This window comes from Dendrobates tinctorius, unplaced genomic scaffold (assembly GCF_039654945.1).
Source record: "Dendrobates tinctorius isolate UK_male_01 unplaced genomic scaffold, ASM3965494v1 ptg000019l, whole genome shotgun sequence".
In the NCBI taxonomy this organism is placed as follows: Eukaryota; Metazoa; Chordata; class Amphibia; order Anura; family Dendrobatidae; genus Dendrobates; species Dendrobates tinctorius.
This window is the reverse complement of record NW_027361687.1, coordinates 33,238,112-33,266,007: the sequence shown is the minus strand read 5'-3', so window position 1 is coordinate 33,266,007 and position 27,896 is coordinate 33,238,112. Positions and strand designations below refer to the sequence as shown.

At 46.0% G+C, this 27,896-nt stretch overlaps 1 protein-coding gene across 1 annotated transcript in view; it reads left to right on the top strand.

Annotated features, from left to right (window-relative positions):
• KCNN3 (potassium calcium-activated channel subfamily N member 3) overlaps positions 1–27,896 on the top strand; it is a 217,832-nt gene that overhangs the window by 25,355 nt on the left and 164,581 nt on the right. Inside the window, exon 3 of the mRNA XM_073566848.1 lies at positions 4,551–4,646. Within this exon, the coding sequence (XP_073422949.1) occupies positions 4,551–4,646 (96 nt within the window). The remainder of the gene's footprint in view (positions 1–4,550; positions 4,647–27,896) is intronic.

Here is a 27,896-nt window from a genome sequence, read left to right as displayed (position 1 = left end):
TTTGCAGTGAAATCACTGAATAAACATGACTGCCCATTGCGGTATCTCAGCCTCTTCAGTCTCTGAGGATCACACAGAGCCTCAGATCTGAATGCCAGTAATGCTTATCCTAATTACATCATCTCTATTGGGCATATATTAATGACTGATAACACAGAACAATAACATACACTGACAAAATACGCTCAATGCAATGTGACACATGACAAAAGTTGGTAAGGGGTTAGAGGTTTTATATGTACATATGTGAGCTGACAGAAGGTCTGACAGCTGGGGGCCCCTGAGACCAAGATTAGCTGCTCCAGGTCTTGATCCCTTGGTGGAAAGGTGGCCTTTTATGATCAGTTGCTCTCAAAAGAAACCCACAAACTACAGTATTAGCTAATGATCCGTTACTGCTGACAACCAGCCTATGTGAGAAGTTGTCAGCCCCACAAACTGGTGATGACATCACTGATGACAAGTGAACAGACATGAGACCACACACCTTATACCCCAGCTCCAGCTCATCATCAATTACTGCTATTACTCAATCATGTGTCAGAGGTTGTTAGGTCCACCAAGGTCCTCTCCACCGTTTTGTTGATAGTATCAAGCCATCGAGTTGCTGGTCTTCCTCTCCACCTTGTTCCTTCTATTCTTCCGACCATAATGTCCTTCTCCAGTGATCGCTCTCTTCGTATGATGTGTCCTAAGTAGGCAAGCTTGGTGATCTTTGCTTCGAGAGACATATCTGGCTTGATTTGGTCCAAAATTGATTTATCTGTTCTTCTTTCCATCCATGGTTTGATAACATCCTTCTCTAGCACATTTCAAAGCCGTTGATTCTTCTTCTTTTTTGTTTTTTTATTGTCCAGATTTCACATCCATATATTACCACAGAAAAGACCAAACTATGTATGTGCCATATCTTAGTTGCCAGTGAAATGTTCCTCGATTCGGAAACCTTGTCCAGTGACCTCATTGTTGATTCTCCCTTTACTATTCTCCTATTGACTCCCGGTGTCGTCACAACATCTTGAGTGATTATCAGTCCTAGTAGGGTGAAGTCCTTTACACAGCCAGTTCATCGACATCTATCTTTTTCAAATGTGTTCCAGTTGTCCCTGGGAGTAGTCAATAAGTTTGCCTTTATTGTGTTGAGTAGCAGTCTTCAATCACTACTCATATCAGTCTAACATTGTGGTATCCTTTTCATAGGCTCCAAAATTTACCTGTTGAGCTTTGGTCATATCCTTGTCAAACTATTAAAGGCAAATGACTCCTCAATTGGCAGTCCTTATGTTAGTCCTTTGATTTCTGATCGCTAAGTCCTCAACAAGCACCATTTATGTCAGTTCATCTATTGATGATTAATTTCTTAACTGGTACCACTTAGAAAATCGAGGTGGCCGTTTCATTGTCTCATAAATTTACCTTTTCACCTTTTAGGCCCATGCTTATTTTTCAATCTATCATCTATCAAAAGTAAGTTAGGCCTAAATTGGTAGCACTTGCGTGAGTTCAATTAAAGTATATTCTTGGTTTCTCAATTGGAACAGTTACATCAGTCTAGATACTATGAATCATTGATTCGTCATCTGGCAGTAGTTTTATCAGTCTATTACCGATTATTGATTCCTCAGTTGACACCAGTTACATCTATTGACATACATGCGCCAAGAAGACCTGAGAATGTATATCTGTTCGATTATTGCCAGCCTTAAGACGGCTGTAGACAAAATATATCCACAAAAATTATCTTTCCAAATGTTAGGTGGATCGTCCAATTGTTTCTTTGCCTGTTTGTTGGAGACTGAAAGTTGTTCTTCTGTTTGCCCTTGAATTGTGAAAACGATCAGATGAACTTTCGCTTGGAATTGACTTTTTCAGCCATATACTGCATCGTTGGCAGGGAGTCATGGACAATCCAGCCTGACATTTGCTTGGCTTCTCGCCTACAGTAAATTGGTAGACATCCCTCTGATGTGGCTAGTTGAGTGGAATCCTTGAGCCCATACAGTCTTTATGGCCACACAATCTCTTCTTACTTTTAGTACATGCATTAGCTCCTTACAGGAGGACATTTTTGCTTTGAGTTCACTTTTTTGGGGAGTTGACTCAGTAATGTAAAATATAGTAGGCTGGGGACCATGGCCAGTCCAATCCCATCTGTGTTTGGATACATAATTGGTCTTTGGTAACTTGGTAGACAACCTCTTCTCTATCTTAAATGTTCCTCCAAATTTTTCTTTATGCTAGTTTTTTCCATTAAGGTCCCCGTAAGCCGGTGTTTTCATATATTCTTCTTGTCATTCTGTTTTACGAATCCTGAATGTAAAATGAAATCAAATCAGACAAGAAGCTGTGTACTTCATGTAAGACCAGTGTATGTACGTCTATATGTTTTATTTTCCTGCAGCTTCACTCAAGGCTGAACTTGTTACTAATCACTTATGTATTGTGTAATGCTCTACGGGTGACACACATCGGGTCACAATGAAGACGCGGACGCGTTCTACTATGTCGACTAAACTGCTTTCACGTGGTCACATCTGTGCAGCATGTCCTTGTAACATAAGTGATTCTGTAGAACATGCAGATACCGGAGCTCTGTGCAATGAGCTGTATTCACAAGACTGACGTGGCGGCTCTTTCCGGATTGTCTTCATAGTTTGTATTCTCTGTTCTCACCAAACCACTGATGTATCTAACAAAGATCTGCCATCATCATTCTTTTTTCATTTTTTAAATTAATTGAAGCCTGAAATCTCCAAATTCCCACACCCGAAAATTTGTAATTAAAGGAAAAGTCCACCTATTTCAACGTTTTAGTGTTATACAAGGGCTGTGACAACCTTTAAGATTTAATATACAGGATGGTTGTCCGTAGTAATAGATGAATCGCTTTCACTGTAGTATAAGGTTTATTGACCTAATGTCTGATCGCCATGCCATTGTACTGTATCATGTCAGTGACGTCAGCAACATGGGGCGGTGCTGACAACCTCTCACACACGATAAACAGGATGGTTGTCAGCAGTAATAGAGGAATAGCTGGTAACACCTTAGTGTAAGACGAGATATATTTTATGACTTTCTTTTTGGGGTAGTAATGGTGGTGGTGGGAGGATGAAATAAAAATAATAGTTTCCCACACGTGTGGAGATTAAGTGATGGCCACAACAGAGCTCTTTCTTTCCCCACAGAGATCTGTTCTCTGGGCCTCCGCATTTTTCTCCAGGCCCCTTTCCTCTAATTTGTAATTAATAATTTCTTTTTAATTGCGTCTGTAAGGAGATTGCGGTACATTGTTGTGTGATTTAATAGAACAGCTTGGCTTCCCGAACACATATCGGAACAAAACATTTTTTGATTCTTCATATAGAATTTTGGAACAATGTGAGAAGTAGAAGACCTTGAATCAACCGTTGTATCCCGCTTCGAGAAGGACAGAACATTTGCTCTGATAAATAAACTTTACCTTGCTTTTTGGCTGTGATGAACTTGGAAAAAAGACTGAGTATCTTCATCGTCTCAAAAAGGTGCAGTGACCCTAATATCAAGGACGAAAGTCCATGTCTGGAGTTGTCAAAATCACATTCACCTATGCACCTACCTTTTAAATAAAGAAACAAGAAGTCTATGAATAAGAGGGTAACATTACAGGAAGAGTTCATATCTGCTCATTCCACTGATGACTCTTAAGAAAGGTCTATTTGAGTGATATGTTCTAAGAATGGCCTGTCCTGGTAAGGCATCCAAACATGGATCCATCTTGTTGATGTCTCCTAAAAAGCATTTGTGTTGGTGATATCTTTTATGAATAGCCAGTCCTTGTGATGTCTTCAAAGAAGGGCTGGTCTTGCTGATGTCTTCTAGGAAATGCCAGTGCTGGTGATGTCTTCAAAGAAAGGTCCATAGTGGTATTGTCTCCTAAGAAAGTCTGCCCTTTTGATGTCTCCTAGGAATTCCTTGTCATGTGATATTTCCTAGGAAGGGTCCGAACTGGTTAAGTCTTCTAAGAAGCATCTTGGTAATGCTTTCTAAGTCTGTTTCACCCTGGTGATGTTTAAAAAGAAAGCCTGTCCTAGTGATGTCCCTATCCTGGCAATTTATACTAAAATGACCCGTTTTGATGCTATCTACTAAGAATAGCTGACCATCTTGGTGATGACTTCTAAGACTGTTCAGCCTTGGTTATGTCTTTTAAGAAATGCCAGTCCTGGTGATGTAGTCACAATGCAGATGAGTTGATATGATAAGATTTATATCAGTGATATATATTTGCAGTGTGTCCTGGGGTAATTGTTTGACAGAGGGCAGCAGTTTTCACATTCATTAGTCTGACAGGTCGGCTGATATCTGAATAATAAAACATGCTTGTGTGACAGGGCACATACGAATGGGAGGAAAAAGATAATGAGTTATGTGAGAATAACCAATATGGCTGCCATTATAGCGTCTATTGAGATTATTGCCCTACTTTTCCTTGTTCCTAATATGCAATATTAACCCCCTCCTCCTGTATATGCTGAACACTTCCCTCATGTTTTTGTTTTCTCTTACAGGACTCAATGTTTTCTCTGGCCCTGAAATGCCTTATAAGTTTATCATCCATCATTCTGCTGGGACTGATCATTGCTTATCACGCTCGCGAGGTGCAGGTAGGTGACCCTATAATATTTGTACGGCTCCTGTCCTGTTATTACCGCCACAGCCCTCTCATTGTAGCGGTCCTATAACCAGAGACGCCTTACACTGTGCCTTCTATTGGTGTCAGCTTCCATATGATGCATTGCCATACAAAGTACAAATGGCCGTACCATATGGTACCTATGTAAAAGCGAACTGCATAATACAGCCTACATTACAGTGCCATGATTCCTGTATCTACATTATAGTCCCTGCCCTTCACTGCCTGTACGCCTCTAACTGTTCTCTAAGCTACGCCCATAACACTTTGTGACTGTCCTCTAATCCCTACCCCTAACTGCCTGTAACTGTCCTCTAATCCCCACCCCTGATAGATTCTATCTGTCCTCTAATTCCCATCCTTCTTGGCTTTAAACTATACTCTAATTCCCACCCTCACTGCCTGTATCTCTCCTTTAATCCCCACCCTCTCACTGCATGTAACTCCCCTCTAATCTCCACCCCTCATGGCTTATAACTGTCCTCTAATCCCCATCCCTCACTGCCTGGAACTCTCCTCTAATCCACACCCCTCATATCTTGTAACTGTCCTCTAACCTCTGCTCATCAATGCCTTTATCTGACCGCTGACCTGCCCTTTACCGCCTGTAAATGTCCTCTAATCCCAGCCACTAAACACCTGTACCTGTCCTCTTATCTCTCCTCTCACCACCTGTAACTGCACTGCATTCCTTGCAGCTAGAGATGAGTGACTTTGCCTTTTTTCGGGTCAAGTCGGGTTTCTCGAAACCCGACTTTCGCAAAAGTCGGGTCGAACGAAATCGGCCGCTTATCGTGAAAAGTCGAAGGCCGACTGAAACACGAAACCCAATGCAAGTCAATGGGGAAGAAAAGTCGGCAGGGAGTGGAGGGCAGGAAACACACCTACAGTGCCCATTTTAATGCCAAAAACATCAATTCTTATTCCTTAAGCTTGTCAACCTTAATTTACTTTATAATAATAGTTAGGCATTGAAAACTGGGGGTTATTTGGCTAAAGTTGTGGGGGGTAGGGCTGGCTCCAGATTTTCGTGGGCCCAGGGCCAAAGAGTGTCACTGGGCTCCTTTAACACATGACACAATTCATGATCCTTTGATATGGCAGAGAAATAGCGGTACAGTACAATGAAAAATACTTCAATTCTCATATCACATGACTGATATCCATTTTAAATTCTCCAATAGCTCCAAAAACAGACAGTATTTTCCTCCATACAGTATTATAGCCACCGCATAGTGCGCCATACAGAGTACTGAGGCCCATATATTTCTCCATACAGAATCATTGGTCCCATATAATGTTCGATACAGTGTATGATGAGCTCCACATAATGCTACAGTAAATGTTGTTCACCATGGATGAAGCTCCAGTGTCTTATGGGCCCAAATAATGCTCCATATATAATGGGCCCCATTTCTAATGCTCCAGTGTATAATGGGCCCTGTAAATGCTGCTCCAGTGACTGATGTCCACCTTTGGAATGCTCCAGTGTATGGTGGGCCCCAGGTATCATTCTCCAGAGTATCGTGCTCCCCAAAAATTGCTCCCAACCTTTAAAACAATTAAATAAGTCTCCTTGCTAGGGAATCCCTGTACTCTGGACTCCTCATCGTCCCCATCTTCCATCTCTCTGCACTTGGACTGTTTAGGCAGAGGGTGTACAGACGTGATGTCATTGCGCTCTTTGACCAGAATATCACTGTCAGGAAAAGTGTTTGGTTTCCGGGGACAGTATGGTTGCAAAGCTGAACCTTAAAGGAATGTCCAGAAGGGCAACACCAGGAGTGGAGCCTGCAGCTTAATTGGACTCAACACGGGCAACCTCAACCATGCCATCCACAAAAAAGCTGCACAGATTGCAAGCTTAATTCCGTTAACAAACGAGACTCAGGCATGCCCCCGCGGTCCGCGTTCAGCTTACTAGAGGGACACGCGAGGCTCTGGCACGCAAGATCGGCCAATAACAGGTCTGTCATGCCCTTACATGTCCGGGGCTGCACGCGTGCTACAATGAAAGGACCAGCGTGTATCGCTTACAGGTGTGGATAACACGCTGAACCCTGTTAGTGATGGGGATCTGGGATTACAATTCTTCCCCGCAAACAAGCATTTCCCAGTAAGTGCAGGTCAACCGTAATTCCGGAATTAAGCCTAAACGGCATTCCAGAAAGAATGTGAAAAAATTAAGTGTCCAAACCACAGGTGCTGTAGCTTGCTTAACAGTTGGGCTCCTCTGCTGAGTAGCACACAGTTCTTACATAAACAGGCGGCATAGCTTGGTTCACGGGTGGCCAACTCTGCTGAGTAGCATACATAGTTACTAGGCCCAAAGTATTAAGTGGTGTAAATGCAGTCAAAAACTGGTTCTTTCATAAACAGGCGGCATAGCTCGGTTCACGGGTGGGCTCCTCTGCTGAATTAAAAAAACACATGTGACATGCACAAATGTGAACAAGTCTGTTGGACAATGTTCACACCACCCACTGACCGAAACACAAACAAAAAACACAGAATGACAAATGTGCAGAAATACCTTGCAGTAAGACATATGACAGTAGTCAGCAAGTGCTGATGAAACAGCAAATACAGGGTATTTAGTCGATACTTTTTTTGCAAAAAAATGTATGCCAAGCTGCTCCACCTCGACAAGGTAACCCGTATTGAAGCAGTCCCTATCTAATGTATTTAAAACCTGAACATATGAACAGTGTCTAAATGAGCAGGATTAAGACAGGCGCTTTCTAGTATGGGCACGTGGTGTAAGACAGCTCCTTATGTGCATGTCACACAAGAGAGGGGTGGGGTCTCTCAAATCATGCATAAGCACGAAAAAAACTGGATTAAAAACACATGTGACATGCACAAATGTGAACAAGTCTGTTGTACAATGTTCACACCATCCACTGACCGAAACACAAACAAAAAGCATACACAGTTACTAGGCCCAAAGTATTAAGTGGTGTAAATGCAGTCAAAAACTGGTTCTTTCATAAACAGGCGGCATAGCTCGGTTCACGGGTGGGCTCCTCTTCTGAGTAGCAGACACAGTTACTAGGCCCAAAAGGATTTTCAGGTCAATATGCGGTAAAAAATTATTAGAAACACACACGGTGTAGCTCCTTCACAGGTGTACTACACCGCTGGCTACCAGACACCGCTACTATGCCCTAAAACTGTCTATTATCATTGAAAACCATTATTAATGTGAAAAAAAAGATACGCTTTTGTTTAACGAAACGTTCTCGAACAGCCGAATTTTAATCAAAGTGTTGTAGTTCGACGAACGGATCTAACACCACCTAAAACAGCTAGAATTTGAACTTGGCCAACAGTTCCACTCAAACACCACTGATCTGTAATCAGGAGGCAGACTCAGACGGTCTCAGGCACAGTATGGATTCGACAAGATTGCAGAAAGTTAAGAAAGGGTACAGTTTCACCGGATAACAGGTATATATAGCATAGTTTAAACATTTAAAATCTCCGTGTTTATTTCTGGAGTCCGACAAAGACACTCACAGCCTCAGTATGGATTAGACAACAATCTAAAAAGTAGAAAAAAGGAAATGTTTTTGAAGCGTACACCAGTATACGTTGTTGGGGTATTGTATATGTTGGGGTATTTTTAAATCTTCATATATATTTCTGTCTCAGTAAGGCAGTCCAGACTCTCCGCAAGAGGAAACAAGATGGATAAAAGTACAGACATAAAGTCGAGTGATTGCAGAAATTTAGGAATTACTAATCAGAGGAAAAAATTCCCAGGAGAATTCTCAGAGGCGATGCTGACCCTCAATTACTTTGTGTGTGGAGACAGCGAAATCAGTTCTTTGTGAATAAAGCGTTGCTGTATCGCAGTACCGTTGATCCCATTACTGTTACTCATCTCCTTCAAATTTTGATCACAGGGAGCGATGTAGACATGGTCCTCACTGCCTATCATGATCTGTCACGTAACTTTGGAGTGCAAAAGACAGAAGCCACAGGCTGTAGGCGATACTATTGGATTGGCATGAGAGGGCACATTTAAAAATGTGGGCAGGAATGTCACACGTCTGTGAGTAGGAAAACTGTGAAAGCTGATGATAAACCACCACTGCATCTCATTGTGAGTCGACATCCATAAGAAATGGAAGCCATTGATCATCTGAAGCTAGAGCCCGGCCAGCAGGACAGGGCATAGCTACGTCTTAACCATCATCTATCAGTTCACCAAATTTGTAGTGGCAGTCCCAGGGAAGGATTTGACAGCCCAGACTACACAGCGGAGGAGCAGGGAGAGGTAAATATTGCAAATGCTGGGGCCCTGCCCAAGTAAGGAGGGCCCACTCGTGGGCGTCGGTACTGGCACTGGGCCCCTCATAGTACGCCGGTGTGTCTGACGGCGGGTGACAACACATATGCAGGGTGGAGTTCCACCTTGTTGCAACGTCGATAATTAGGCGGTGCTTGGGAAGTTGGAGCAATCGCTGCAGCTTCTGCATACGAATGGAGTGTACGGGCGACCGGCGGATGTGCGAGCACAGACTTCGGACCTTCTAGAGCAGGCCTGTTAACTCCGGATAATTTTTTAGGAAGCACTGCACCACCAGGTTCAAGGAGTGAGCCAGTCAAGGTATGTGTCGGAGTTTTGAAATGGCTATGGCTGCCACAAAATTCCGGCCGTTATCACTAACTACCTGGCCTGCCTCAAGATGTAGACTGCCCAGCCATGACTCAGTTTGTCGCTTCAAGTAGTCGGCCAATACCTCCGCGGTGTGTCTGTCACCCAAACACATCATCTTCAACACAGCCTGCTGACGCTTACCACTAGCTGTTCGATAGTGGGACACTGAGTGTGCAACACTGACAGCTGCGGATGGAGTGTTCGTGCGACTGCGCTCTGTGGACGAGCTTTCGCTTTTGGAGGAGGAGGAAGAGGGTCGAAAGCCTACACCCAACTGTTTCCTATACCGTGGGCTAGGCAGCACTGTCCCACCGCCGCTGTCCCCTGTGGACCCTGCATCCACCACATTAACCCAGTGCGCAGTGATGGACACGTAACGGCCCTGGCCATGCCTACTGGACCATGCATCTGTTGTGAGGTGCACCTTTCCACCCACTGATTGCTTGAGTGAATGGACAATGCGGTCTTTCACATGAAGGTGGAGGGCTGGGATGGCTTTGCGAGAAAAGAAGTGCCGACTGGGTAGGTCATAGCGTGATACTGCGTAGGCCATGAGTTCTCGGAAAGCTTCGCTTTCAACCAACCAGTAGGGCATCATCTCTAACAAGATTAGTTTGGCAATGTGGGCATTCAAACCCAGTGTATGCGGATGAGAGGATGAGTACTTTCTTGTCCTACTCATAGTCTCTGGTAGGGTGAGCTGGACTTGAGAGCTGCATATGGTGTAACTAGCGGTGGACATGGCGGACTGAGAGAGGGTTGATGATGGTGATGGAGTTGGTGTTCTTTCTGATGGCCTAGATTCAGTCTTTCGTAGCAATAACATTGTGATTTCCGGACTGCTTTGGCCTTGCGACAACACCTCAACATTTGCTGCAGGTAGTGTGCTAACCGGTGGGCTTACAGTGGGGGAAACGATGTAGCGTTGCTGGCTACCCTCATTGGGAGCAGTTGCACATGTGGTACGTGAGGTTTGGTAGTCCGTCCACTCTTGCAAGTGCATGGTGGTTAAATGTCTAAGCATGCAACTGGTATTCAAATTTCTCAGATTTTTCCCTCGGCTAAAGGTCTTTGCGCACTGCTTTCAGATAACCTTTGCCTGATCATTAGGATTTTGTTCAAAAAAGTGCCACACTGCACTCTTCCTACTATGGAAGATATTTTGAGGCCTTGCACGCTGTGCTAATTTGACCGTCTGGCCTAGCTGTCCTGCAACTCTTTTGGTTTTTGTAACCCGTTTTTTGGACTGCTCTGGGCCTACCAGATAACAGCTGTTGCGATGTCGATGCCTGCTGTGGATGCTCCTCCTCCTCTTCTGAGCTATTGGCAGCGGCACCCTCTTCCCCCAATGGATGCCAATCTGGGTCAACAACTGGGTCATCCATCACCTCCTCTTCAATGTCATGTGCACCTTCCTCTGTCTCACCATGTAAGGTGGTATAGTATGCGGGAAGGGGCACCTAAGTTTCATCAGGGTCAGATTCTGGCTCAGTACACTGCGAGGACAATGTAGTGCTCTGAGTGAATGTACCAGCAGATAAATCTAGCAGTGGCTGTGCATCAGTGCACTCCATGTCAGATTCTTATTTGACTGGGTAATTCACGATTTGACTTGGTATGTGAAAAGAGCTCCATGGAGTAATCTGTAGTGTGGCCTGCCACATCCTTTACTTTTGGTAGGTGTGAAGGACACAAGGAATGGTGTGGTTCCTGACCATGAGCCTCCAATGACGACTCAGTGCTTTTATTTTTTGAAAGTTCAGAAGAGGAGGCGATAGAGCTGGAGGCTGTGTCAGCAATGTAAGCCAAAACTTGTTCCTGAAGCTCCGGCTTAAAAAGCGGTTTACCTACTCCCAGAAAAGGGAGGCTTCGAGGCCTTGTGGAGCCAGACGATGACGCAGGCTCAACACCTCCTGCATTAGGTGCTATTGTGCTTTTGCCGCTATCAGCAGATCCACCACCACCACCAACAACATCATTACCAGCTGGCAACCCCCGCCCACTTCCACGGCCTCTTCCAACACACTTCCTCATTTTTGGGAAAATGTACCCAAAATACCACCAGCAATATGATACTGTAAAACAAGGTACAAGGTGTATACAGTTTAGTATTGGGGAGAATTTGAATCTCCCTACAGACTTGAGGACACTGAACTAATATCTCAGGCCCAGTGTAGATTACAGCCTCAATATAATAGGCTGAAATTGGATGGTGTATAAAATGTCTATATAGGACTGGGGAGAATTTGAATCTCCCTAGAGATTTGAGGACGCTGACAATGATGCTCTCAGTCCAAGTATGGCAGCAGGCAGCCTAATAAGCAGGACTGCTGCACACAAAAGTGTGGAAAAATGAACGCTTGGTAACTGGGCAGAAAAGAGGAAGAAAAGTATTTTTACTTTTAAAAAAGCAGTTTGCACAGCAGTGTGCAAACAGCAATGCAGCTATCAGGGAGCCTTATAAGGCAGTCTAATAACCAACAGAGCTGATGCACAAAAATATAGCCTCCCCTTGCACTGCACACTAACTGGTGTGTTGTAAGTGGAAATCGCTAGCAGCAGAAGCAGTTTTTTGTTCTTCTTCCCAGCCTAACGCTCTCCCTACAGAATCAGCAGCAGCTCTCCCTATTCTGAGCTTGGCAGAAGTAAGATGGCGGTCGGCATGCACGCCCTTTTATAGCCCCTGTGACGCCACACAAAGCAAGCCAGTCACTTGCATGTCCTTCTCAAAGACGGTGGTGACCGCTGCCTATGTCATCGCGTTGCCCACAGTGTGCGTCCTCCATCATTGGCTGAAAAAGGGTGCTGAAGCATCATTTCAAACGCGACTTTGGCGCCATGGTTGTCGACCTCACGCTATGGTCGGGTTTCGTTTTGTTTCGTTTCATGAAACCCAACTTTTGCGAAAGTCGGCGACTTTTGAAATTGACCGACCCGTTTCGCTCAACTCTACTTGCAGCCCATTGCCCATAACAGTCTATTAATCCCTGCCCGTCATTGTTTCTTACTATACTGTAATCCTTGCTGCTAATTGCCTGTAACTGTTCCCTAATCCCTGCTCCTCACCATTGGTAACTATACCCTTCCCATATTCACCTGTAACTGTCCTCTGATCCCTGCCTCTCACGATCTGTGACTGTCCTCCAATCCATAACCTTCATTGAATGTAATTGTCCTATAATCACCACCTCTTAAGTTCCTGGACCACCACCTGTAAGTGTTCTGTATTCCCCGGCCCTCACTGCCTGTAAATGTATTATAATCCCTTCCCCTTACCGTCTGTACAAATCCCATAATCTTTGTCACTCACCCTCTGTACTTTACCTATCATCCCTATCCTTCACTACTGGCATCTCGAATTGTCTCATATTCAAGCAGATCAATTCTATAGCTCTTGCTCATCACAATCTCTTCTTGTCCAACTGTACCAACTGTACTTGCCCTATAATCCTTGTCCCTCAATGCCAATGTTAATCCTTTAATCCGTGTTCTTCACCATCTGAACTAGTCCTATAACCCTAGTCCCTCACGGCCTGTACTTGTTCTGTAATCTCTGTCTCTCACCAACTATCCTTGTCCTATAAACTGATCAGGTATCAGTCATACACTTCTCGTCTTTCACCGCTTGTACTTGTCATATAATCCTTGTCACTCATAGTTCTTTATTCCTTGTGCCTTACCACCTGCACTAGTCCTATAATCCTTGTTCCTGCCCTTCTTTATAATCCCATGTATCAAACCTGTAAATCATGCCCCTTACACTTGTACCTATCCTACAATAAATTTATAGAATAATTCCTAACCCTATCCAACTCCATTGTAAGATTTGTGTCCCTGGTCTCTTGTGCTTGTCTCGTAAGACCTGTGACTGGCCCCGAATATGTGCCCCGGGACCATAGCAGGCCCTGGATTCCAGGCTTTGAAGTATTTCTGGATGAATATTTTGACTTTTTTCCTCAATAATGTGACCCGCTGAGATGCCGCCTCCGGCGCGGCACCACGACCTCGGCATTTTGTGTCCTCTATGCATGGGCAGGTGTGGGTCACGTGGCATCCGAACACATAGAGGGAGAGTATGAATAATCACACACAGCTGTGCACTGGGTTATATATAGAAAAACATTGTTTGTCATGTCTGTCTGCTGCCAACCTGCTATTTCACTCCTACCAGGCCCATCCTCTCCTTTATGTGCAGAGGGGAAGCCAGCTGGTAAACCCTATTCTTGTGTATAGTGATATGAAGCATGATGTATCATCTGAGCATCCTCTGTATACAATGAGATGAACCATGCTGACATAACATAGGTATCCCCTGTATATGATTATAAACATACAGCTGGTATTATCTGGGTATCTCCTGTAAATAATTTTATATGTACAGATGGTATAACCTGGGCATCTCCTGTATATAATTATATATGCACAGCTGGTATAACCTGGGTATCTCCTGTATATAATTATATATGTACAGCTGGTATAACCTGGGCATCTCCTGTATATAATTATATATGTACAGTTGGTATAACCTGGGCATCTCCTGTATATAATTATATATGTACAGCTGGTGTAGCCCGGGCATCTTCTGTATATAATTATATATGTACAGCTGGTATAAACTGGGCTTCTCCTGTATATAATTATATATGTACAGCTGGTATAACCCAGGCATCTCCTGTATATAATTATATATGTACAGCTGGTGTAGCCCGGGCATCTTCTGTATATAATTATATATGCACAGCTGGTATAGCCCAGGCATCTTCTGTATATAATTATATATGTACAGCTGGTATAACCTGGGCATCTCCTGTATATAATTATATATGTACAACTGGTATAACCTGGGCATCTCCTGTATATAATTATATATGTACAGATGGTATAACCTGGGAATCTCCTGTATATAATTATATATGTACAGCTGCTATAACCTGGGTATCTCCTGTATATAATTATATATGTACAGCTGGTACATCCTGAGCATCTCCTGTATATAATTATATATTGTAGGAATTCTACTTGCTTAGGTGCGACAGGAGACAATCAGGAGGCACGTTCCTTTAAAAGTTCATAGGGTTTATTGCTTCATAACCCATAAAGCAGCACATAACACAAGGAATAGCCTTTAGGTCAGGCGAAAGCAAGAATAAATGTCCATTATTTCAGGCTCAGTCCTGGAGCCTCAGCAAAACACAGGAGGCTTATCCGTCCTCACATACAGCCAATATACATAGGCCTCCCCGGATCAGCAGCCTCAGCACGTGCTCTTCAGGAAGGTAGCACACCTTCTTCCACCTAGGCCTGCCGGGACCTTCCACATGGCTCAATCAGATCCATGCGCTCTCTCTCATGTGACCTACTCTGGTTACCTTATATGGTCCGTAGCCACGCCCAGCGGGTCACATGGCTATGACCTCATCACAGGTCCTTCAAGCATTCATACACATATACTTTATTATGACACTCTTAAACACACCCCTGGGTGGATTTGTAGATGATTTATCCGCCCGTCTCATCAATCATCTGAAGTCTTCTCCCTGACACATTGGAATGACAGATCAGCTCTGCTGATCAGCACATAAGCAAGCCTTCATCTCAAGGCCACCCACCTTGAGATACATAACAATCCTTCAGCATCCTATACCCATTACCACAATGGATATGACTGTAGGCCCGACCTGGGACACCCACACAGCGCCCCCTAGTGGACAAAGTGGTCACTGCACCACATACCTCCCCCCTCTGTTCAAACTTGTGGGGTTGAACACATGACATCACCCAGGGATCTCGAGACCGGGCACCCATGTCACCTTGCCCTACAAGTCGAGCGGACCGTCTCCATCTGTTTCGGCAGTCATACTGCATCATATTTACCTTAGGCCTCCCCCGCCCCCAGCGGTCAGTATCTCGGCCTTGGGCTTTGGCCTTCCTGTCAAAGTCCGTCAGCGTGACCAGACACTTTTTAGTCTCCACCTGTCTGCAGTGCGCTCCGTCACCTGACCTTTCTCTCACTGGCCGGCTCTCCCGGTTTGTACGGTCACGAGTCCCACGTCCAGTTGGGCTAACTGGCTGGTCTGAGTCTGACCCTCTGTCGCTACGTCCACCACCGGGTCTCGTGCCTATGCTACTAAGATTAGCACTGCCACTTGCGGACTCTCGACGTTCTTGTCTTCGACTACCTGTCCTTTCATTATTTGGAGGATCCCTTCGGGTCCTTACACTTTGGGTTGGAGGTGGATGCCACCTGACATTCTGTATCTGCTTATTCATTTGCAGTCGGTCCTGTCTTAGCTGCTAGATCTCATTCAGGTACGCTACCCGATATTCCAGGAGCATGCGAAGCTTCCCAATGCTTTCCATCGAGCCATCCACAACGACTGGAACCATGTCATCTTCAACAGCAACTTGGATTTCCCCAGCAGGTGGGATCCTCACTCTCTTCACACTTGATCGATTTACCATCTCCTGCATCACCTTTCCAAGTCTGCCAAGGACTTTCCCCACCAGATTTCTGGGTAATGGAATTATGTCTTCAACAAAGCCCAGCCGCCTTTGAGCTTCCCTCGCAAGCTCCAGACGTTGAGCGGCTTTCCTATTACGCACCACGAGCATCTGTTTCGTGCTAGACATTGTAGGTGCATCTCCTTCAGGACAGCCACCCTTCTCTCTGTGTCTTCCGTTTCTGCCAGTATCACCAACTGGTCTGTCTCTGGTGCCCAGTTCACACTATAGGCCTTTACTGCCTTTTTAAAGGTCTCATGCACACCCTCGCTGGCACATGCTTCTCGCACATCTTCGGGTACCTCCATCACGCAATTGAAGGTCGTGAACTTGCTCTCATCCTGGACAGACGGCTTTGGGTTTACCACGGACACTTTCCTCAAGATATCTGCCACGACTGAGTGACTGTCTTGTGCAGCTCTTGGCTCACCATCTTCCTGAGATTTACAGTCTTCAGGACCCTTTTCCAAGATGGGCTTTGGCAGTTCTTCCTTGTTATCACTTGGGCCCGGCCGCTGTACATCTTCGTCCCAGCTCTTCTCCCGCAGAAGACCTTTTACTACTCCTCTGAGTTCTTGAAGAACTTTATCCTGCTCCTCTGCCAGGTAGCGATGCTCATCCTCTCTCCAGAGAATCTCCTGTTGATGCTTCTCTTGGGCCTCTCTGAGCACCTCCATATCCTTCACTATAGCTTTGTTCATAGTTTGACACGCTAACAGGTGACCTCTCAGCTCAGAGACTTCCTTCTCCAGCTCATCCACTCTGTGCTCAGCTGCTTGCCTTAGGACCCTTTCCCGTTCGAGATGTCCTTCCACTGTCTCCTTTATCAGCTGTATCTCACGATCCTGTTCTCTTTTGGCCAGCACGTGTCGCACCACTACCTCTTTAATTATATTGTCAAAGGGTACCACTGGGTCAGTCCCGTCAGTTTCATCTCCCAGCCCACCATCCGTCATGTCACGAGATGTCAGGTCCGTAAGTTGGGTAGATGTACCTTTTCTTCTGGTCAGTTCTACCTCTGACCTGTCCACTTTAGGAGGCGTCACCGTCTCAGTGTCCGCTGGCCCCACAGTCGAAACATCTTCATCGCCCGACCATACGTCATCAAACACGACAAAGTCTCGGCCCCTCTCAAAGGTATGCACTAAGTTTGATGGCATAGGACCACCATGACACTTCCCCTTTGTCATCTCAATCATAACTCTGACCACCGTATAATTCACAATGACCCCATGGTCGCAGCGAACCCTGACGTTTTTCTCGGTTAGAGATAAAACGAGAGGAGTTCCTGTCAGAGTCACCTGACTCTTTGAGTCCAGCCTACCAGGGACTCCTTCCCGATGCAGCATCACGGTACACACCTGTGGCCCATCGTTATCAGTAAAATACATGCCGCACTCCTCAAATTCATACACACACTGCGGTTCCCCAGACATACCCACTGAGGCAACCATTTTCTCCAATTTGGGTCACTGCCCCCTTTTGGGACTCCACCCTCTTTTGGGCTACCACCCCAATTTGGGTCACTGCCCCTTCTGAAACTCCACCCCCTTTTGGGCTACCACTCCGATTTGGGCCACCGCCCCCTTTCGGGATTTCCCCATGTCCGTTATACCGGTCTTCTCAGACCACAGTTCACACAACACAGTTTGTCTCTTTTACGATACCACACAAGTCTTTGTTGGCACCACCACAGCTCCTGCTGTCACCGATCACCGACACCACCGGCTGCTGTTCACACACACAGCATCTGGTGTCCTCTTTTATAATCCCGCCGAGTTACAGGAAGACGCTTGTCCCCTTCATAACCCCGCCAAGTTACAGCAAGCCGCTTGTCACCTTCCTGACTCCCACTGAGCCACCGCAGGCTGAGTTGAGAAAAGAAAAAAAAACACCACACAAAAAACTCACGTGTCCTGTCTGTGTGCTATTCAGGACGTACCGTCTCCGCCTGAGACCGTCCAACACACAGGGTGCACCGGGTGCTATTCAGGGAGCCGACCCTCCTCCCAGGGTTTCCCAACACACCGGCCTCACCAGGTTCAGGGGCTTAGCAGGTGCTCTTCAGGACATCCGTCTCTGCTTAAGACTGCCCAACACTCACGCCTCACCAGGTCCAAGGTCATACCACGTGCTCCAGGGATCCGATTCTTCTCCTAGAATCTCCCAACACTGACCCTCCAGGACCTTGCTCACTGAACCCTCCAGGTACACAGTCTCTCACTGACCCTGGTCTGTGCAACACGGATTCCTGTCCGTTACCTGCTGGTGTCAGCCACGCAGGTTCTTGGACGCCTCTTCTCCTCAGAGGAATCCCACAAATCTCAACACAGTCACTTTCTCTGACCTCGGTCAGTATTACTCACGATTTTCCAGACCATCTGCTCTCCTGGCTCAGAGCCGCCAGTACGGCAACATGTGCTTCTTGGAACCGCTGCCCGCAGTCTGTCACCAATTGTAGGGATTCTACACGCTTAGGTGCGATGGGAGTCAATCAGGAGGCACGTTCCTTTAAAAGTTCATAGGGTTTATTGCTTCATAACCCATAAAGCAGCACATAACACAAGGAATAGCCTTTAGGTCAGGCGAAAGCAAGCATAAATATACATTAGTTCAGGCTCAGTCCTGGAGCCTCAGCAAAACACAGGAGGCTTATCCGTCCTCACATACAGCCAATATACATAGGCCTCCCCTGATCAGCAGCCTCAGCATGTGGTCTTCAGGAAGGTAGCACACCTTCTTCCACCTAGGCCTGCCGGGACCTTCCACATGGCTCAGTCAGATCCATTCGCTCTCTCTCATGTGACCTACTCTGGTTTCCATATATGGTCCGTAGCCACGCCCAGCGGGTCACATGGCTATGACCTCATCACTGGTCCTTCAAGCATTCATACACATATACTTTATTATGACACTCTTAAACACACCCCTGGGTGGATTTGTAGATGATTTATCCTGACCGTCTCATCAATCATCTGAAGGCTTCTCCCTGACACATTGGAACGACAGATCAGCTCTGCTGATCAGCACATAAGCAAGCTTTCATCTCAAGGCCACCCACCTTGAGATACATAACAATCCTTCAGCATCCTATACCCATTACCACAATGGATATGACTGTAGACCCGTCCTGGGACACCCACACAGCGCCCCCTAGTGGACATAGTGGTCACTGCACCACAATATGTACAGCTGGTATAACCTGGGCATCTTCTGTATATAATTATATATGTAAAGCAGGTATATCCTGAGCATTTCCTGTATATAATTATATATGTACAGCAGGTATAACCTGGGCATCTTCTGTATATAATTATATATGTACAGCTGGTATAACCTGGGCATCTCCTGTATATAATTATATATGTACAGCCAGTATAACCTGAGCATCTCCTGTATATAATTATATATGCACAGCAGGTATAACCTGGGCATCTCCTGTATATAATTATATATGTACAGCTGGTGTAACCTGGACATCTCCTGTATATAATTATATATGTACAGCAGGTATAACCTGGGCATCTTCTGTATATAATTATATGTACAGCAGGTATATCCTGGGCATCTCCTGTATATGATTATATATGTACAGCTGGTATAACCTGGGCATCTCCTGTATATAATTATATATGTACAGCTGGTATAACCTGGGTATCTCCTGTATATAATTATATGTGTACAGCTGGAATAACCTGGGCATGGTCTGTATATAATTCTATATGTACAGCTGGTATAACCTGGGTATCTCTTGTATATAATTATATATGTACAGCAGGTATAACCTGGGCATCTTCTGTATGTAATTATATGTACAGCAGGTATATCCTGAGCATCTCCTGTACATCATTATATATGTACAGCAGGTATAACCTGGGCATCTTCTGCATATAATTATGTTTGAAAAAGAATAGCAAGGGAACACAAACAATATAGAAATGGGGATGGATAGATAGATAGATAGATAGATAGATAGATAGATAGATGGATAGATAGATCTCACGTATAATCAATGTAACAAATAATAAGACCCAAATATACCAGACTTATGTGGAAAGAGGACAGTGGAAGAGAATCACCATAAACTGCGCTAGCAGGAGTTCTGCCATTCATGTAAGTTTTTTTTGTCCCTACCACTGATTATGTTGTGATTTATATCTATTTTTATTGGATGATCTATCACACACTGATCCCTTATGATGTGAGCACTGTTTCACTTATACAGTATTTCTCAATAGGGACTTCTTCTATAGTGTTCCAACACTTTGAATATTGCACTGGCACTTATCTGTATGATTTATTTCTTGTTGGCTGTATTATTTATATGATTATATCTATACTATGGAAATTATTTTGGCACTCCTTTTACTTTTGATTCTATATTCACATCCACAACATCTTTATTCAAAGTTCTGTAAACATTCACTATGTCTTTTTCTCAAGATACTTCCATAAAATCTGTCATTAATACTTTTCATCATACACTATTACTTTTTAATTTCTGTGCAAGGAATAACATTAAGCATTATCAATAGAGTTGAGCGAAACGGGTCGAAAAAAATTACAAAAGTCGCCGACTTTTGGCAAAGTCGGGTTTCATGAAACGAAACCCGACCCTAGGATGAGGTCGGCCACGAGGTCGGCGACTTACGCGCCAAAGTCGCGTTTCAAAAGTTTGGGGCAACGTGATGACATAGGCAGGGGTCACCACCATCTTTCAGAAGGGCATGCAAGTGATTGGCTTGCTTTGGTGGGCGTCACAGGGGTTATAAAAGGGCGTGCACGCCGACCGCCATCTTACTTCTGCCGATCTTAGCATAGGGAGAGGTTGCTGCTGCTGATTCTGTAGGGAGAGCGTTAGGCAGGGAAGAAGAAAAAAAAACTGCTTCTGCTGCTAGCGATTTTGCCTGTACAACACACCAGTCACTGTGTGTGCAGTGCAAGGGGAGGCTATATTGTGGTGGATCAGCGGTGTTGGTTGTTAGGCTGCCTTGTAAGGCTTCCTGACAGCTGCATTGCTGTTTACCCACTGCTCTGCAAACTGCTTTTTTAAAAGCAATCACAATTTTTTTTTTTGTCCTGCTGAGGTACTGAGCGTGCATTTTTTCACACCATACAGCCGGTGTACGCTCCTCACACAGTACCGTGTAACGGCTGTTATCACAGCCACAGTGAAGCTATCTGTGTGTCACTCTGTGAGAATAAGTCGAGGACATGTTCCGTTCTTACAGACCTGCACCTACTAGTTTTGTCTAGCTTTCAAACAGTTAAATATATTTGCTGTTTGATCACATTCAAAACTATAGAGAGACAGCGTGTGTCAGTCCGTACTTAAAAAACACGGAGCTTGACAATTTTACGTACACCGGACAGCCGTGTACGTGCACGCTCCTCTCAGTACCGTGTAACGGCTGTTATCACGGCCACAGTGAAGCTATCTGTGTGTCACTGTGGAAGGATAAGTGGAGGACTTGTTCCGTTCTTACAGACCTACACTCTAGGGAGATTCCTATTCTGCCCAATTCTACATACACCTTGTAGTTTGTGATACACTAGCCAATTTCTGCCTGTGACATAGCGCTCTGATATTCAGTGGGCCTCACACAATCCAAAAGTGTCCAGTGTCCACTAGTGTGTGCAGAAATTCAAAATCTCCCTTATCCTGTAGTCACTTTTTTCACACCTGTGCCATCGAGCCTGTGACATAGCGCTGTGATATTCAGTGGGCCTCACCCAATCCAAAAGTGTCCAGTGTCCACTAGTGTGTGCAGAAATTCAAAATCTCCCTTATCCTGTAGTCACTTTTTTCACACCTGTGCCATCGAGCCTGTGACATAGCGCTCTGATATTCAGTGGGCCTCACACAATCCAAAAGTGTCCAGTGTCCACTAGTGTGTGCAGAAATTCAAAATCTCCCTTATCCTGTAGTCACTTTTTTCACACCTGTGCCATCGAGCCTGTGACATAGCGCTCTGATATTCAGTGGGCCTCACACAATCCAAAAGTGTCCAGTGTCCACTAGTGTGTGCAGAAATTCAAAATCTCCCTTATCCTGTAGTCACTTTTTTCACACCTGTGCCATCGAGCCTGTGACATAGCGCTCTGATATTCAGTGGGCCTCACACAATCCAAAAGTGTCCAGTGTCCACTAGTGTGTGCAGAAATTCAAAATCTCCCTTATCCTGTAGTCACTTTTTTCACACCTGTGCCATCGAGCCTGTGACATAGCGCTGTGATATTCAGTGGGCCTCACCCAATCCAAAAGTGTCCAGTGTCCACTAGTGTGTGCAGAAATTCAAAATCTCCCTTATCCTGTAGTCACTTTTTTCACACCTGTGCCATCGAGCCTGTGACATAGCGCTCTGATATTCAGTGGGCCTCACACAATCCAAAAGTGTCCTGTGTCCACTAGTGTGTGCAGAAATTTAAAATCTCCCTTATCCTGTAGTAACTTTTTCACACCTGTGCCATCGAGCCTGTGACATAGCGCTCTGATATTCAGTGGGCCTCACACAATCCAAAAGTGTCCAGTGTCCACTAGTGTGTGCAGAAATTAAAAAACTCCCTTATCCTGTAGTCACTTTTTTCACACCTGTGCCATCGAGCCTGTGACATAGCGCTCTGATATTCAGTGGGCCTCACACAATCCAAAAGTGTCCAGTGTCCACTAGTGTGTGCAGAAATTCAAAATCTCCCTTATCCTGTAGTCACTTTTTTCACACCTGTGCCATCGAGCCTGTGACATAGCGCTCTGATATTCAGTGGGCCTCACACAATCCAAAAGTGTCCAGTGTCCACTAGTGTGTGCAGAAATTCAAAATCTCCCTTATCCTGTAGTCACTTTTTTCACACCTGTGCCATCGAGCCTGTGACATAGCGCTCTGATATTCAGTGGGCCTCACACAATCCAAAAGTGTCCAGTGTCCACTAGTCTGTGTAGAAATTCAAAATCTCCCTTATCCTGTAGTCACTTTTTTCACACCTGTGCCATCGAGCCTGTGACATAGCGCTCTGATATTCAGTGGGCCTCACACAATCCAAAAGTGTCCAGTGTCCACTAGTGTGTGCAGAAATTCAAAATCTCCCTTATCCTGTAGTCACTTTTTTCACACTTGTGCCATCGAGCCTGTGACATAGCGCTCTGATATTCAGTGGGCCTCACCCAATCCAAAAGTGTCCAGTGTCCACTAGTGTGTGCAGAAATTCAAAATCTCCCTTACCCTGTAGTCACTTTTTTCACACCTGTGCCATCGAGCCTGTGACATAGCGCTCTGATATTCAGTGGGCCTCACCCAATCCAAAAGTGTCCAGTGTCCACTAGTGTGTGCAGAAATTCAAAATCTCCCTTACCCTGTAGTCACTTTTTTCACACCTGTGCCATCGAGCCTGTGACATAGCGCTGTGATATTCAGTGGGCCTCACACAATCCATAAGTGTCCAGTGTCCACATGTGTGTGCAGAAATTCAAAATCTCCCCTGTCCTATAGACACCTTGTACCTTGTTTTACATTACTATATAGTTTGTTGGATTTTGTCTACATTTCTACAAAAAATGAGGAAGGCTGATGGAAGAGGCCGTGGAATTGGGCGGGGGTTGGCAGCTGGTAATGATGGTGTTGGTGGTGGATCTGATGGTAGTGGCAAGAGCAAAATAGGACCGAATGCAGGAGGTGTTGAGCCTGCGTCATCGTCTGGCTCCATAAGGCTTCGAAGGCTTAGTTTTCTAGGAGTTGGCAAACCGCTTTTAAAGCCAGAGCATAAGGAAAAAGTTTTGTCTTACATTGCTGACTCAGCCTCCAGCTCTATCACCTCCTCTTCTGAAGTTGTAAAAAGTAAAAGCACTGAGTCATCATTGGAGGCTCATGTTCATGAACCACACCTTTCCTTATGTCCTTCACCCCAACCAAGATTGAAGGATGACGCAGGCCATACTACTGATTACTCCATGGAGCTGTTTTCACATACCATGCCTGGATTATCAAGTGAAATGGTGAATTACCCAGGCCAAGATGAATCTGACATGGAGTGCACTGATGCACAGCCGCTGATAGATGATTCTGCTGGTACATTCACTCAGAGCACTACATTGTCCTCGCAGTGTACAGAGCCAGATTCTGACCCTGATGAGACTCAGGTGCCCCTTCCCGCACACTATACCACCATACACGGTGACACAGAGGAAGGTGCACATGACATTGAAGAGGAGGTGATGGATGACCCAGTTGTTGACCCAGATTGGCATCCATTGGGGGAAGAGGGTGCTGCTTCCAATAGCTCAGATGAGGAGCATCCACAGCAGACATCGAAACAGCTGTTATCTGGCAGGCCCGGAGCACTCCAAAGACAGGTTCCAAAAATCAAAAGAGTTACTGGACAGCTTGTCCAGAGGGTCAAAAGATCACAGCGTGATAGGCCACAAAATGTCTGCCAAAGTAGGAAGAGTGCAGTGTGGCACTTTTTTGAACAAAATCCTCATGATCAGGCCAAGGTTATCTGTAAGAAGTGCGCAAAGACCTTTAGCCGAGGGAAAAATCTGAAAAATTTGAATACCAGTTGCATGCTTAGACATTTAACCACCATGCACTTGCAAGCGTGGACACAACACCAAACCTCAAGTGCCACATGTGCAACTGATCACAAAGAAGGTAGTCAGCAACGCTACATTGTTTCCCCCACTGTAAGCCCACCGGTTAGCACAGCAGCAAATGTTGAGGTGTCGTTGCAAGGCCACAGCAGTCAGGGAATCCCACTGTTATATCAACGAAATACTGAATCTAGGCCATCAGAAAGAACACCAACTCCATCACCATCATCAACCTTCTCTCAGTCCGCCCTGTCCACCGCTACTTCCACCATATGCAGCTCTCAAGTCCAGCTCACACTCCCAGACACTATGAGTAGGTCAAGAAAGTACTCAGTCTCTCATCCGTGTACACTGGGTTTGAACGCCCACATTGCCAAACTAATCTCGTTTGAGATGATGCCCTATCGGTTGGTGGAAAGCGCAGCTTTCCGCGAACTCATGGCCACGCTATGACCTACCCAGTCGCCACTTCTTCTCTCGCAAAGCCATACCAGCCCTCCACCATCATGTAAAAGACTGCATTGTCCATGCACTCAAGCAGTCAGTGAGTGGAAAGGTGCACCTCACAACTGATGCATGGTCCAGTCGGCATGGCCAGGGCCGTTACGTGTCAATCACTGCGCACTCGGTTAATGTGGTGGATGCAGGGTCCACAGGGGACAGCGGTGGTGGGACAGTGCTGCCTAGCCCACGGTATAGGAAACAGTTGGCTGTAGGCGTTCGACCCTCCTCCTCCTCCTCCTCCAGAAGCGAAAGCTCGTCCACAGAGCGCAGTCGTACGAGCACTCCATCTGCAGCTGCCACTGTTGCACACGAGGTGTCCCCCTATCGAGCAGCTAGTGGAAAGCGTCAGCAGGCTGTGTTGCAGATGATGTGTTTGGGCGACAGACACACCGCCGAGGTGCTGGCCGAGTACTTGAAGCGACAAACTGAGTCATGGCTGGGCAGTGTACATCTTGAGGCAGCCATAGCCCTTTCAAAACTCAGCCACATACCTTGCTTGGCTCACACCTTGAACCTGGTGGTGCAGTGCTTCCTCAAAAATTATCCGGAGTTAACAGCCCTGCTCCAGAAGGTGCGAAGACTGTGCGCGCACATCCGCCGGTCGCCTGTACACTCCGTTCGTATGCAGAAGCTGCAGCGATTGCTCCACCTTCCCAACCACCGCCTCATTATCGACATTGCAACAAGGTGGAACTCCACCCTGCATATGGTGGAGCGGCTGTGCGAGCAGAGGCAGGCCATAATGCATTTGTGGGAGGATACACGGCCAGGCACTTTGAGAGCAGACATGGAGTTGACAGGTGTGCAGTGGTCGAAGCTGAAAGACCTCTGTAAAGTCCTTCAGTGTTTTGAGGAATGCACACGGCCGGTAAGCGCAGACGACGCCATCCTAAGCATGAGCATCCCACTTATGCGTCTGCTCATGCAAACTTTGACACACCTTAAGGAGCAGGCGTCTGCAGCCAATGTTGATGAGGAGGAAGAGGAGGAGGGAATCCTTGATGACATTCAGCCATTGTCTGCTCAGGGACCTCTCCTGGTCGAAGTGGAGGAAGAAGAGGAGGAGGAGGATGATGATGGGGATGATTACTTAGGGGAGGAGGATGCATCTCGTGGGGCAAGTGAAAATGTTGGCGTGGCAAGGTCTGGTACAGGGTTTGTGCGTGACTGGAGGGATGTGGATTTGCCAGAAAGTGCTCCTCCAACCAGCACTCGCAGTGCATCATTGACACCGGGAACATTGGCCCACATGTCAGATTATGCCTTGGGAATCCTAAAAAGGGACCCCCGCATTGCCAAAATGATGAACAATGACGACTACTGGTTGGCCAGCATCCTGGATCCACGCTATAAAGGCAAATTACAAAACATCATGCCACAGGAGAACCTTGACCTAATATTGGCTAATAAACAAGCAACTCTGGTAAATCGGTTGCTTGAGCCATTCCCAGCACACAGCAGCGGTGATGGTTCTCACACGAGCCGTACGGGCCGGGGGCAGCTTGGCAGAGATGTTCATGGTGCACACAGCAGAAGTGGCGTTGGAGACAGGGGTTTCATGACAATGTTGTGGACTGATTTTTCAAGTACCGCTCACACAACTGGTAATACTGCATCGATGGAAAGTGACAGGAGACAGCAGTTGTCAACTATGGTTACAAACTACTTTTCCTCCCATATCGATGTTCTCCCACACAGGTCATTCCCCTTTGACTATTGGGCCGCTAAACTGGACACCTGGCCTGAATTGGCACAATATGCCTTACAGGAGCTTGCTTGCCCAGCTGCAAGTGTGCTATCGGAAAGAGTCTTCAGTGCAGCTGGATCAATCCTGACAGAAAAAAGGACCCGTCTGTCAACCCAAAATGTGGATGATCTAACCTTCATTAAAATGAACCATGCATGGGTTTCCAAGGATTTTGTCCCACCTTCCCCTGATGACACATAGGGTGACAGAAAAATGGCTTGCTTTGGTCCACCTCTTCCTGGGACTTGACCTATTTCGCCTTTTGCATCAGCTGAATGTCCAACATCAACATATGCCACTTTCTAAAACTCCCTAACTGTGCTGCCTCCCCCCCCCATGGCCGGGGTCACCACCTAGCGCACGACACCGTGCGAGTGCCGTTGCCCTGGACAGGTGGGTAGGCCGACTCTTGGGCGCGGGCACTGGCACAGGGTCACTCATAGTGCAATCAAGTGTCTCTGACGGTGGTGGTGCACACCCGCCGTCAGACATACCGCCGTACTATGAGGGGCCCAGTGCCAGTACCGACGCCCACGAGTGGACCCCCCTTGCTTGGGCAGGGCCCCAGCATTTGCAATCTTTACCTCTCCCTGCTCCTCCGCTGTGTAGTCTGGGCCGTCAAATCTATACTGTGCCTGACACCGTCTGAGCCTGCCTCCTGATATATATTTTGAATGTGTACGCTATCCATACATGTTATCCGGGGATACGGTACCCTTTCTCACCTTTGTGCAATCACGTGCAAGCCATACTGGGCCTAACACCGTCTGAGCCTGCCTCCTGATGTATAGACATATATTTTGAATGTGTACGCTATCCATACATGTTATCCGGGGATACGGTACCCTTTCTCACCTTTGTGCAATCACGTGCAAGCCATACTGGGCCTAACACCGTCTGAGCCTGCCTCCTGATGTATTGACATATATTTTGAATGTGTACGCTATCCATACATGTTATCCGGGGATACGGTACCCTTTCTCACCTTTGTGCAATCACGTGTAATCCATACTGGGCGTGAGAACGGCTGGCGAGCTGTTAAGCAAGCTACAGCACCTGTGGTTTGCACACGTAAGTTTTTCATTTTTTCAGGAATGACGGTTAGGCCTAATTCCGGAACTGTGGTTGACTTGCACTTACTGGGAAATCATCGTTCGCGGTTAATAATTGTAATCAGTGATCCCCATCACTAACGTTGTTCAGCGGGTTATCTGCACCT